General features: G+C 38.8%; 1 protein-coding gene across 4 annotated transcripts in view; it reads left to right on the plus strand.

Moving 5' to 3' along the window:
• PRKN (parkin RBR E3 ubiquitin protein ligase) overlaps positions 1-14,888 on the plus strand; it is a 1,187,061-nt gene that overhangs the window by 789,412 nt on the left and 382,761 nt on the right. For all 4 annotated transcript variants that reach the window (XM_061207251.1, XM_061207252.1, XM_061207254.1 and 1 more), the window contains exon 7: positions 3,803-3,939. In XM_061207251.1, the coding sequence (XP_061063234.1) occupies positions 3,803-3,939 (137 nt within the window). The remainder of the gene's footprint in view (positions 1-3,802; positions 3,940-14,888) is intronic.

The following is a 14,888-nucleotide window of genomic DNA, read 5'->3' on the forward strand; positions in this document are numbered from 1 at the left end:
CTGTGGCAACAGAGTTTGGTGACTGCATATGTTTCCTTGTAATACTTGTTCCACATGCATTTTGTGTCACCCAACTATGCCTTCGGATTGTGTATGTGTGTGTGTTTCCCAATGCTTAAACCAATTCTGACTATAAAGTGTTTACTCATTCACTCAGTGCCATATTCCACACGTATTTATTAAGTGCCTTCTTTAGCCAAGTAGATGCTCAATAATTAATTGAGTGACAAATGTACAAATGGGGAGCAGAGAAATTATAAAGTAAAAACATTCCATTCATTTATCCACTGGTACAATCAGTAACTATTGATAATGTAACTACCATGGGCTCAATGCTGTATATGGTGATGCTTGGGTCATGAAAGGGTTAAACAAGAATGGCCTCTGTTGTTTCATGACTTTTCATTTAATGTTGACAGTATTCACCTTGAACAGAAGTGAAGAGGTAATATCTGAAACACATTGAGAATAGACCTTACGGATAAAAGGTAAAGAGAAAGGGAAGAATTAATAAAGAATGGGCCTCCAGAGAAAGTCCCTTGGAGGTCTTCACACTTGAACTGGACCTTGAAATTTGGAGTTTTGATTTCAATATAAATATATCTGAATATATTGTACTATAGGAATGCATGATAAGGAGCATGGGTCTAGGAGTAAAGGAGCTAGAAGTATGCTAGGATAGGTAAGGACCATGCCCACAGAGAGGGTGGAGGTGGAGAAAGGAACAAGATGAATAGTAGAGTCAGGGGAGTTGACTTTAGGGGAGTGAAATGGAAAAAAACATGTGTGAAGTTCCTAGCAGGGTCTCTAACCCAAAGTAGGTGCTCATAAATACCAGTATTGCCCCCTTTCCTGTTTCATCTAGCTCTTGAGAAATTAATTATGTAGTCCCTCTAGCCATGATATGATTTTTACTCATTTCATTTTCTCAGATGATTAATCTAATAACCTTTTATGGGTGTCATGTTTATCACTCACCTAACTTTTTCATAAATACTAAGAATATTCTTAAGAGATGAGCAGTCTTACCTCATAACTATATCAAGAAATCCAACTGACTGATAATTCTATCTGAAATATGTGCATATACTACCTCTATCTCTATCATTATCCATTATCTATCAACATATACATATATCTGTTCTATCTCTATATATCTACATATAAAAATATGCATATGCATGCATATATACATACGTGCATATGTACATACATATGCGCACATATATGCATCTATACATATATGCACACATATGTATGTATGTATGTGTATATAATATATATCCTAAAGGGTCTCAAATCCTGGTCACCATGCATTTCTTAAGCCATAACTGCTGCCCTTGTCCATTTGCCATTAAAATTGCATAGGAGAGTATCAGGAGATGTCCCATGGAACCACCTAGATGCCATGTGAATTTTCCCCGCCCCCATGTGTGACAGCAGCTCTTGCTCTTCCTGATGATTAGGATCAATTACCCCTGCCAGTACGGTCAATTTTCCTTCCTGCCTGTATTCCAGTTTAAGGAGGCTGAAGGGAACCGGTACCACTGGAGCTTAATTTTCTGTGGGATGTTTCCTGTGTCCCCAGGAGCATGTGGTTCACTCTGTGGGAACCACAGCCTCTGGTCCTAGGGAGCCTGTGATTACCTTGTACTTCATTCTTAGTAGGGGAGGGGCAAGGTGACTACTGTGTCCTTTATTTTGTTAGGTGTGTCCCTCCATGCCCCAAATATTAGACCTCTAAAAACCTTCTCTAATGTAGGTGACCCCTGAATCTGCATAGAGTTTATCTCACACCATGGCCTCCAATATATTTACCATTTCTTGCTAATCTGTTCCAAATAGCAGGATGTAATCAATAAACCAGAGCAATTGACATTCTTTGAATTGTCTAGATAGTATTAAGTTCTTTTTGACCATATTTTAAATGAAGGGCAAAACTATAAATGTGTACTGTTGTCCATACATGAAAGAGAACTCTTTCTATTCTTCCTTCTATTAATAGGGATGGAAAAGAACACATTTGCTAGATCAATGGCTACATGCCATGCATCTTAACATCTCTCTGGGACACTGTGGCAGAGTCCACAGTCCATACTGACTGCTTTGGCTTTTATATAAGTTTTCTTTTTATATTTTCTACAGGGTAATTGCCAAGCTTTCTTTTTAACCTTGTTATATATAGGAACATTTTTATAAATGTTCTCATAGTTTCTCCAGTGTTTCTGTGTATTGGTAACAGATCAAGAGTCCATAAAGGTTGAGTCGACCATGTTGCTAAAATCAGAATGAAGAACATTTTTCATAGAACTTAGCTCTGAAAGAAGGAGGCAAAATATAGCAGCTCTGTAGGGTCACACAGAGGGAATGAGGTGTGTATGCGCTCGTGTGCGTGTGTGCCTGACTCTCCTGTTAGATATAGGAACGCGTTATATTTTATCATCTTCAAGGGGGAAGTTGTTAGAAGGGAAGAGGCTGAAAGTTCAGAACACAGTCAACACCTAATTGAAAAAGGCCCTGGGAATGGAAATGGCCCTGAAGGGACATCAGTAGGTTCAGAGATGGGAAATGAAAACACATAAAAACCTCAGGGATGCTTAGATGAAATTAACTATCATCCTGTAGAACCAAGACATTAAAATACCAACGTTTTTTTTCCATTTTGTTTTGTGTTATATATTGTTTTGAAATAAGTGGGAAAACAGAATTTTGAAAATCTTGTAATTGTTAAGAAGTTATCTTCTACTAATATTAATGTTAATATCAGTTTTTTTTTAGGGAAAGGGCTTTTGAAGAGCTCTTATATCTGTTAAGAATTGGGTATGAAATGAAAAATACTTTGTATCTTGTTATCATTACATAGAAAATAGGTTTATCTAAATAAAATCCAATGACTTTCTTACTATTAAAATTGCCTTAGGGCTGATCTCAAGTTAATACATTCATTTTGTCTCCTTTTTGTCATAAAATCATGTGGTTCATTTACTAGCAAAAACGTGGTTATTCAGGAGATATTTTTTCTACAAAGTGTTTTAAGGAAGTTCAGAATTTTTAGGACTTGTGTATATTGATTTGTTAGTAATCCCCTAACTTTAATTTAAGAAATTGAATATTTGGGTGGATGGGGGTAGCACAATAGACAAAATCTTGTAGTAGAAGGATCTCTGCTAGATAATCTTTTATTTCTAAATTCTACTTTTCCATTTGCCAATGAAATGTGAATGACTGTTTAACACATTTACTTTGATGCAGTAGTAATTTTTCTTTCGACTTTGGGGAAGTTCAGATTCTATATATTATTATAACTAAATTCAAGGAACATTTATTTAAAAACTTACAATGCCTGGTGCTATGAGAATATCAATGTAAAGAAGACAGTGTCTATTTTCAAGGAGATCACAGTCTACAAGAGAAGAGAAACATATCAATACTACAATGTAATAATGGATCAATTGAAATATATGTAAGTGGATGGAATGACGAGTAGGTTAGTCGGGAATTATAAGTCAAGGAAGGCTTCTAGGAAGAGCTTGTATCTGAGCTTGGGTTTAAATAGCTGATTGTAAATATGGTCACGTAAAAAATATAAAATTAAGAAAATCAATCTTCTTTATAGCTCACAAGGTGTTTCCAATTTTTAAGATGTAGCATTGATATATATGAGCTCAATGATTAGCAGCGCCGGTCTTTACATAGAGCATGCCCTAAGCAACCCTACGAGATTACAAAAAGTGTTCTAAGCCACATGTTGCCTGCCAGCCTTAGAAGGACTACAAGAAATGTCTTTCTTTACCTCCACCAGAAGCCCCGTCCTGGTTTTCCAGTGCAACTACCGCCACGTGATTTGCTTAGACTGTTTCCACCTGTACTGTGTGACGAGACTCAGTGATCGGCAGTTTGTCCATGACCCTCAGCTTGGTTACTCTCTGCCTTGTGTGGGTAAGTCTAGCACTTTTCCTTCCATTTCTAATTCTGATTAAGAACAGAAAGAGGAAAATTACTGAAATAAAACTATGTTAGATATACCCAATCCCTACTAAGGGGCTGAAAATTCAGATATCTGTTTGAACATTGCTAGGCAAGAAAATTAAAGCAAGATTAGTTTATGCAAGCAAGGGGCATTTATTTCTAGAGCCATCACTTCCTTTTTTAATTTTTATTTTATATTGGAGTATAGTTGATGAAAAATGTGTTAGTTTCAGGTGTACACCACAGTGATTCAGTTATATATACATGTATCTATTCTTTTTCAAATTCTTTTCACATTTAGGTTATTACAGAATATTGAGCAGAGTTCCCTGTGCTTGTAGGTCCGTGTGCTTGTTCCCTTAGCAGAGTAGGTGCTTGTTGGTTATCTATTTTAAATATAGCAGTGTGTAAATGTCAATCCCACACTCCCAATTTATCACTTCCTTTTAATGACAAAGTCCATATCTAACCACAGTGATGGATACTCTTGCAATGGAACCCACGGCTTGAATCCACTTGTTCACTTTTCTGACCGTGGGGTTTGCATGAAGCTGTAAATGGGAGACTCACTGGTGAATAAGATTTGAACGTACTTGCTGGTTGTATTTCTACTTTGGCATAGGCCAAAGGATATTTTGATGCTCACAAACGAGAATGAATTATTCTGCTAGAGTGGCATGGGTACGATGTGAAGTAGGTATCTATCTCTTGCGCAGCCCTGTTTGAGATTGTTCTTCCTCACTTTGTGGTAAATGCAGCTATTTAACCCTCACACTTCCCCAGATCCATACAAAACAGCCCTTTCCCCAAAATTCATTATTTAATATCTCCAGAGCCTGGGAAACAAACCCTTCATTAGTGTTTGAATAGTGATGTTATGAGAAAAAAAAACTGAGGTCAGTCTTCTGGGACTATTAACTATATATCAAAAAATAGAGGCTGTGTGTAGAATTAGCGAACTATTTTTCCAATAACACTGGCCCTGCAGAAGCCACAAAAGAGCGGTATGAAGCATTTATTTCTATTGCTGTATGACTCACATACTAAATGTCTTGTTAACAAACAGTGTCCATATAAGTTCATCATTTCTGTGTAAAAGTCTGATACCTCTTACCCCCAAAACATATGTAATAAGATGTTCTTTTTTCCAAACCTAGTCTTTCAAACCTTTTTCAACCACCTTAAGCTAAATGCCTTCAAAGCTCAATTTTAGACATATGTATTCTTCAAGGTGTGACTAGTCAACAGTGAACCAACTTTTTCCATTCGCATAATTTTTATGATGAACAATTAAAACTGGTTCAAAACACCTTTCAAATACAAACTCTGCTTCCTTTGTGTGAGCTCCTCATTTGACCAGAAATTTTGTTATGCTTTGTAAGAGTGGGATGCTAAATTTTATTTCCCTGAGGGTAAAAAATAAGCAATGATTAGAGCCGTTACTGAGTACTTACCGTATATAAGGTACCACTGGGATGCTTACATACGTACATCCATTTAATCCCCACAAAGCCCTATCGGAATGGATGTTGTCATTCTTCCCATTTTATGGATGAAGTGTTTGAGGCTCACAGAATTTAATTAAACTGCACATGGTATTACAGCTGGTAAGTAACAGAGCTGGTATTCAGAGCCAGCTAGTGGTGGCTCTAGAACTTGGACTCTTAATCACTATATGAGTAGATTAGCCTGTAAACAAAAAAGTACTATACCTCTAAAAGTTATATGGAAAGGAAGGTCAAGGGAAGAGTCTCTCTAATTTGGGGGCACTTTTTCCATATTTAAACCAGCAGCAAACTTCAAAAGTAGGAATTATTCGTATTTTTCAGAGGAAGAAGTAAAGGCTCAGTAGGACTGAGTACCGAGCATCACAGAGTCAGGAAGGGTAGAGCTGAGACTTCAACCCAGGTGTGGTTGCTCCAGAGCTCTGTGTTCCCCCCACCCTCCCATCCCACTTCTCTCTGGGCAGGGTTCTCAACTGCAATGCACATTTCAATAACATGGCAGTTTTTAAAAGTCCCAATGCCTAGGCCATGCCTTTGGGAGCGGCCCTCAGTATTTGTTAAAGGCCCCAGGTTTGAAAGTTTGAGCACTACTTCCGGGGTGAATATTCTACAGGCAACAGGTATTTTCCATGGGAGACTGTAGCATTAGCAAGCGCGAAAATACTCCCTCTCCCCTTATCTATTTTGTCCACGAGTGATTTGACTTGCTAACCAGTGTAGGTTTTTCAATAAACGTTGATGGATTTGAAAAAAAGATGGGCAAACACAGCCAAAATGGCCTATTTCCAGAGCCTCTAACAAATTCTTGCATAAAGTTAAGGACTTTGGGAAAAACTTCATAATTATTTTGAAATATTGGCTGTCTTTTTGCTGTACCTACTGTTATCACATCCTATGCTGGGGATTAATTTGAAATGCCACAGCATTTTGTGTATCTTCTCTTAACACTGAGTGTCACTCACCCACCTCAGTGGAGCCTCAGGAATTTAGGCAGATTTACTTTAGAGTGTAGCTAAAATAAAAATAAAATTTATATGATGAAGACTATGCAAAATGTGTTTAGTCCATTAAGAGTCCTGGTAACACAGATTTCCTATAGCAATGGGGTGTCCGAGGGAATAGTTCCCACCTTCCCTATAATATGCCATTGGCATTGCCACTGGTGCCATCCAAGTGCATCCCCGCCTTCAGTGCTTCACTTTTTTTTAACACTTCTCCTCCCAGGTCACTTTTCATGTAATTCCCATTTTCATATAACATAGAAAACCATTTCCTTTCTATGGAATAAGTCCACTCACCAACTACAGTCCTGTAGTGTCCCAAGTGTCTTAGTTGGCAATATTAACCACGAGGCAGATAGTTCTGGCCCTTTTGAGAAACAGAGATATTCTTGATGCCTGGAGAGTCAAGAAGGCTGGTTTCTAGTCAGCTTTTCAGGGAGCTAAGCATAAAACCCAACATAAATCATCATTTTGGCTTTAGAACAATGCTTTCCCAAATACACACAAATAATCCAAGTCCATATAATTCCTAAAACCACATTGAAAAGTAGGAAATATATTAAAAAATAGATCACCAAAGAAGATGTGCAAATGGCCAGTACACTTATTGAAAGCTCAGTGTAATTAGTTACTAAAGAATAGCTAATTTTAAAGCATAAAATATAATGTGATAGACATATATTCAAAGGAGGTAAAAATATAAATTTAAATATTTCTGAAAGGCAATTTGGCAATTCATATTATTAGCTTTAAAATAGTAGCAAACTGCTTAGAAGCCTGTCCATACACACATTCTCTAAGTGTCTGTCTCTGTCTCTGAAATATACAGCCTATTCTCTTCCCAGCTCCTAGATCTTGAAAAAGTGTGACAGTCACCATGAAAATGGCGGCAGCAGGATTCAAGCAGCTGAAGGGCTTTCAGTTCAAAGTCAATGTTCTTTCTACCTCAAAATTATTTGAAATGAAATCAAACTTCCTAATTTTCTGAGGGTAATGCTAAACTTTTTGTCTTATTTTGGGGGTGGTTTAGCAATTTTGGTAGTTTTGCTGTGGTTTGGATGTATGAGGCAGTGTAAAATCAGGATAGTAATCTAACTTCTCTAGCAAAAGCAACACTGAAATCACAGAAGCAAGGGTGATTTTCACCCATCCATGCTCCGATGCGCCTTGGCTCTGCGGCCTCTGCCCCACCCCATCATTCAGGGACTCGGACTCAGCCTTCTGTTACCTAGTGGTTTTGCCATCCTCAGTGACCTCGGAGTCCCCACTGGGTCCTCTTTACCCAGGCCGACCGGACCAGGAAGCCAGAGCAGGGGCATCATGGAGGGGCGGGCGGGTTGAGACCAAGTCTGGAAACGGAGCGCATCACTCCTTCCCACGTTCCGTATTCCGGAACTCATCCCCGCAGCCCCTCCCAACCGCACGGGGTGTGGGCAGGGGGACCGGCAGAGGGGGCTGTGGTCTGGCTGTGTACCCGCAAGGGAGCAGACAGGCCTGCAGGCGCGCAGCCCTCTGTCACGCTGCGCAGAGGAGGATGGATGGGAAATTTCTTGAATGTATTTTTAGCTCTCCTCCCCATCCCCCCGCCTGCGATCGGAACAACACTCCATCACGTAGCTTCATTATAAGGAGTGACTTGTACACGGACAAGGACCAGAAAAAGAGCTGTAGGACAGAATTGATGGTGTCCAGGAGCTCGTTCTAGCTAGATCAATAGGCTCTGTCTGTGCACTCGTCTGTTTGGCCTTGGAAATGCTGCCTTTGTGGAATCCGGCTTCACAGGGGACAAAGGACTTGAACATTTGTTTGATGCTCTCGCGTGTGTCTTTAGCGTTTTACAAACGAAATGACTCTATGCGTCTGTTTGAAGTGGTACCAGCAGCAGCGCTGCTCTGTTTATCTTTCGGAGGAGCCCATGTCCCAGTCAACTGCGCCCCTGATTCTTACTTTGCCTGGGTTTCTACCTTCCAAACTGCCTTTCATCTTCTCTTGCATCTTATTAAGTAGTTAAAAATACAATAACATTTTAAATAGCAGAAGTAAGGCGGGCATGCCTTGAATAGCTAGCGGAGAAGGCAAAAATAATTTCTTTCCACCTACTTCTGCCCTGAACTCTTAAGAAGAGCATTCTACCTTTGTTTTATAAGGGCGAAAGCAAACCAGTTTTAAGTATAAATTTATTACTTATCCAAAGAGTTCTAGAAAGATGCTTGTAAGTCCTTAAGACAGCTCCAAGAGTTGTTCAAAACAGCTGTCTTTAGACTTTCTTCTTCTTTTTATTAAAATGTATGTAACCAAATTCCTCTCCCTGGCCTTCTTGGCAGCCAGCATGATTTCGGAGTCTGTACACTTGGCATTGTCAGTGGAGAGGGTGTTCTCCTGAGGCTGGAAGGATTATAATCATAGTCAATAGAATATTAATTGACCTGTAAGTGTATCATTTTAAATGGCTTGATGCATTCCTAAATTTATTATGAGACATACCATACATACACAACAGTGTTTAAATACATTCATATTGTTATATAGATTTGTATAGTTACAGAGGACCTCTGGTACCACCACCCAGGTCAAGAAAGGCAGCAGCGCCAGCATCCCGGACGCCCTCCGTGTCCCCTCCTCAACCCCAGCCTCCTCCCTCTTGCCTTGATGCAACTATGATCTTGACTTTCGTGATATTCATTACCTTGCTTTTCCTCATAGCATCACCACCTATGTCTGTACATTCCTAAATAATACAGATATTTGCCTGCTTTTAACTTTCAAATTGTTGCTTGAAAGGTTTTGCCAAATTTCCCTGACCAGAAGCAATCTCAATTCCAGTTACACCCCTAGTCAGAAAACTCTGAACACGTGTGCAAAGTCTTCCAATATTCAGGATTTTCAGTATTATTTTTGTTATGTGTATTGTGTTAATCACGCTAGAGAATGGCTTTGTTTATGCTTATCTTCCTGATCTCAGGTGCTGTCGTGTGTGAAAACAGTTTTTTTTTAAACATCTTTATTGAAGTATAATTGCTTTACAATGGTGTGTTAGTTTCTGCTTTATAACAAAGTGAATCAGTTATACATATACATATGTTCCCATATCTCTTCCCTCTTGCATCTCCCTCCCTCCCACCCTCCCCATCCCACCCCTCTAGGTGGTCACAAAGCACCGAGCTGATTTCCCTGTGCTATGCGGCTGCTTCCCACTAGCTATCTATTGTACATTTGGTAGTGTATATATGTCCATGACACTCTCTCACCCAGAAAACAGTTTTTTAATTAGCTTTTTCAACAGGTAAATTTTGAGTTCACATTCAGAGGTATAAAAGCAAACTGTAGTAGGGACCCTGAAGAGTTACTTGGACAAGAAGATCAATTTTATCACAATTTGGTGAAAATAAGAACCTTATACTCAGATTATGAATTTTAAAAAGCACAGCTCACTAACAATGTTAAATTCGCTCCTTCGTTTGTGGGTAATTCTAGGTGACACTATCGACAGTTTTGCATTCAATTTGTGGGGGGTTCCATGGCAGCTGTTGCACGGTTTATATGAGGGCATTCCGGCTGCGGCTTACAGCTGCCAAAGAGGCTCTCGGCAGGGTGTGGCATGAAAGACGCAGTGGGCCAGACCCTCTGTTCATCCCAGGAGAGGAGAAGTGTGTTGTACCTTCATGAGCCACACGCTTCTGGAGCTAGTCGCAGCTTTATTCCGAACAAATCACGGCCATCTGTGGCCTCTAGGTCAAGAAAATGTAAGTTTATTTGAGACAGAAATTGCTTTGGATTTTAAGTCCACATTTCCTGATTTGGACAGATGTTGCTTTTTAAAAATTGTTCTAATTGCAGAATGTTTTCCTTTACTACTTCTCCTTCCCCATCATCATCCACAGGCTGTATTCAGTGCCTGCTGGTTCTGTGTTTAGTTCTATATGTTGGCCACTTGAAACACACGTGCGCACACACACATACACACGCAGTAACTGTGATAAAACTTTATTCTTCCTTACTGTGTGATGTCTTGTATTAATGAGACTTCATGCACAGAAATTGCTATGAGCCGGTGACCTCCAGCTATCTTTGAAATAATTAATAATGTGCTTAGAGGAGTTGATCTACATATTCATCCGAGTTTATATCACTTGGTTCCTAAGGAGGACAGTAAAACAATGTTTTAAATGCAGACCAATTTAGCAAGAGGAGGAGTGGTTTAATATTTTAATGTGAAGATGGATATAAACATATAATATCTGAATCAAGTAATTATAGTATATATTCCCAGTAAAATCTGAACATCTTTCAGACCATCTTATATGCTCTATTATTGACTCCACTTAGGAGTTTGGAAAATGAATATTTCTTATATTTTCAGCTTTTCAAGCCTTTACTAGAAATCATCTATCTTGGAATTATATATTTATAGAGGGAAACATTGTGTGAAAGGAGTTGCAATATTGAAAGGAGGGGAGATGGTAATAGTGTTCAGGGAAATGGTATCATTCTGTCTGACTTCGCTCTGAAACTCTCTTCTCTGCCCCTCTTGCTGCCAGAAACGTCTCTTTCTTGTGGCTCACGTGTAAGAAGGCTTTTGTAATTGGTCACTGTATTAGTTTTCTAGGGCTGCCATAACAAAATACTACAGACTGGGAGGCTTAAATAACAGAAATTTATTTTCTCACAAGTAAGAAGAGGCTGGCACTCCAAGGTCAAGGTGCCAGCAGGTTTGGTTTCCTCTGAGGACTCTCTCCTTGGCTTGGGGATGGCTGCCCTCGTGCTGCCTCTTCACATGGTCATCTCACTGTATGTGCAGCCCTGGTGTCGCTCTGTGTGTGCTCATCTCCTCTCATAAGGACACTAGTCAGATTAGAGTAGAGCCCACCCTAATGGTCTCATTTTAATTTAGGTACCTCTTTAAGGCCCCATCTCCAAACACGGCCACACTCTGAGGCTGGGGCTTCAACATATGAATTATTTGTATGTATTCACGATATTCAATTGTGTCCCTCATTTTGAGGGACACAATTCCATCCATAATAGCCACCTTCTAGACTCTGAAACATTTGCACATGCTTGGCACCCCGAATTCTGAGAAGGTCCCCTGGACATGAACCCTGCATACAGGCTCTGCTCCACAGGGTTTAACTTCCCCCTGTTCCTAAGATATGACTTGTTCTTCATCCTCCCTCTCCCCCCACCCCCTCCCATACTCAGTATTGACTGGTTTCCCAGGTAGCAACACCCATATGCCTGAGGAATACAGGAAATTTTTGCCAATTATCTAATTTTAAAATCTGGGCTCACTGACAAACATTTCAGGGAGGATCCTCTGAACTTTTCCATCCTTTGTGAAAATTAAAATACAATAATCATCTCTGAGGTGGAGGTAGTTAGGATGGCATTTGCAGCCCTTAGTCCTTGGTTCCCCCAGATGGATTGTCACAAACAGAGGCCCCTAGAGAAAGCTCTACCGGATGCTGTAGTCTAGAGGGCTGTAACCAGCAGGCCCTGAATGTCACAGCGGACACGCCAATGCAGCTCAGTTCTTGCCCGGGGAGGGAGGTGGGTGCTTTTCTTCAAAGCGGTGCTTCTATTTTCTGGCTCTGCCATCCCATTAGGACTTATTGCTGCCTTCATGGTCAGACTGGCCTCCACATCCAGGGTCCAGCTGGCAGAGGGGAAAGAAATAATAGACGAGACGTGCATCTTTCTTATCAACCCTGGCCTGGAAATGGCACATGACTCTTCATTCGTTGCCTAGGACATTGCCATTTGGCCTTGTGGGCTGCAAAGGAGCCTGGAAAATGAGGTCTAGAGAAATACCTGGGTACGGAGAAGAAGACTTTAAGTAGACACCTGGCAGTCTCTATCAAAGGTCTTCCTTTGGAGGGTTGGGGGCTCAGCTTCCAAGTCAGTAGATGTGGCTGCATCCACGATTGAGGGATCGTGGGCCAAGTCCTGACTGCAGTCTGAGCTGATTTCCTCATTTAAAATGAAAATAAGTCTTAACCCAGAGAGAATGAAATAGGATTGTATGTAAAAATGACTGGCACACTTCCTGATACACCATAGGTGTTCTATATGTGACAGCTTTCCAGTCAAGACCAATTATAGGCCCCAATTTCAGATTGTTTTCTAAATACTTACAATTCTAGCAGGAAACTTGAAGCTGCAACTTGCGTTTAATTAAGGTTTCCTGGCTAAAAAGTGAAAATATGATTTCTTTTTGACATTTTCTACATTAGCACATTAACAATTAATGGAGATAATTAATTCCTATGAATCAAGAATTAACATCATAAGAAGTTTAAAACATTACCTAAATATAATAATGTAAAAAAAACTCTAAAAGTTCTTGATACAAGATCTTATTAAAATTATTAAACTAGATTCACTCTATATAACCAGATTTTCCAAATTAGTCTTTTATATAGGGGACATATGTAGAAATATAAACAGTTGCATTAACAAGGCTACCATTATTTGGTATTTCTCTTCTTTTACTTATAGTATCAATATGCTGTCTTACTAACTGTTAGTATAACTTTTAAGTCCTTCCTCAAAACTTTTTTATTCTGAATAGGCCATCAATAAGTAATGAGTAAATTTCCCTCAAGTGCTTTTGGACTATAATCAAGTATAGTATTGAACAAGTATGTAGTCTGAAATTTAAATCATATTATTCTAAAGGAATTGAGAGATACACTAAAAGAAGTAATCTACTGTGTGACGCAGGAAGAAAATTTTACAGCCGCTATTTACTTTTTATATCATCCTTTAATTTGTGTATGTGTTTAAATGTACATAAAATAGTAGCAATGTTTATATTAAATTAATATTGGGATTCATATTCAATTTTCATTTTCTCACAAAAATTGGTAGAGGTTCCCAACCAAAATTTTGGAGAGCACTGATTTAGACCAGTAGCTTTCCAACATTTTGACTGCTACCCACAGAAAGAAATATATTTTACATCATAATAGGGTAAATATATAAATTATACACATATATGTAATTGAAAAAAAACTTCACAAAACAATATTTTCCTACTATATGAGACACACTCTGGTATTTTCAGTTTTAACCTATTTCAGATGCATCCAAAACAGGTAAAAAGTTAGCCCTATTTTAAATCAGCTCATTTTAAGCCTTAACCCTTCAAAGGAATACCACAACTTCCTTTAGGCGCCCATTTTAGTGTTCAGGCATTTCAAGTACCAGAGATATACTCAAGTACCATATTGAAAAATAATTTTTATATAATTTTAAAACATAGCTCATGTCTTACTCTGCAATAAAAAAAAATTAATTAAATAGACTAGGTTTGAACAAAGTAGAAAAACAAAGCCATCCATCCATTCTTATAAACTAGTCACTTAAAAAAATATGTGATAAAGCATGTAAAATTTTGACACAACTTAATTAATAAAAAACCACATTTTAGGTATACATTTAATTTTCAGGAATGCCGTTACCAAAGACAGAGACAACATGGAAACTCTAGGAATACATTCCTGGATGGAGCTCCCACCCAACTCACATGTGGGTGTGGAAGGGTGCTGCCTCCAATGAGGAGGCCAGAGGACTCCCACCTCCTTTCACTCCCAGCCACCCACAAGCCAGACAACTTCATAACTGTCATTCAGTAGAGTAGCTTTTATAGAAATATAATTTAAATATTCTCCTACCCTAAAAGATAATGACTTCTAACAGCATTTACTTCTCCATTGTGTTTTAATTTATAAATAAATTCCCTGTTAGAGATTCATCAGAAATACAATGGTTAATGTTCACAACTTTGTCTCCGAGTGTTATTTTTTCTGCCATGCTAATTCTTCTAAGGGAAATGGTAACAGTAGGCTTAATATTTGTTCTTTGGGACCTGCAATAAGATGGATTCATTAGTTAACTTGAATTTGTTTCTCAAATTAGACTACTGTTGTAGAAACAGTGCTGAACTAGAAGTCCTCACACTAGTCCTGACTCTACGATTAGATCAACACCTTGTTAACTTTAGGTCAAATCACCTGCTAGCAACTGGGGACTGGGGCAGGCCTTGTGTATACGTAACCTTATTTAAACTTCATAATGATTTTGTGTGGTCAGCATTAATAATCCTATTTATCAAGTAAGAAAACTAAGGCTCTCAGAAGTGAAATTCAAACACAAGTCTGCCTGACTCCAAAGCTAAGTTTTCCTCTCCACCTTTTATTCATGAAATTCATTTCATCTCTAGGACCTCTGCCACCTCAAAAATACTAAGATCCTTGACTCTTGGTCCCTAAACCAGGAGTTACTTTTTTACTTCTATGAAATTTATCAGACTCAGAGTAAAAAGCAAAATCAATTCAATAAGTGAAGAAAGCACCTACTAATAGATGTACAAGATATACTAACATCTCACTCTCTATGTGGTGTCTTTAGATCA

This window comes from Eubalaena glacialis, chromosome 12 (genome assembly GCF_028564815.1).
Source record: "Eubalaena glacialis isolate mEubGla1 chromosome 12, mEubGla1.1.hap2.+ XY, whole genome shotgun sequence".
In the NCBI taxonomy this organism is placed as follows: domain Eukaryota; kingdom Metazoa; phylum Chordata; class Mammalia; order Artiodactyla; family Balaenidae; genus Eubalaena; species Eubalaena glacialis.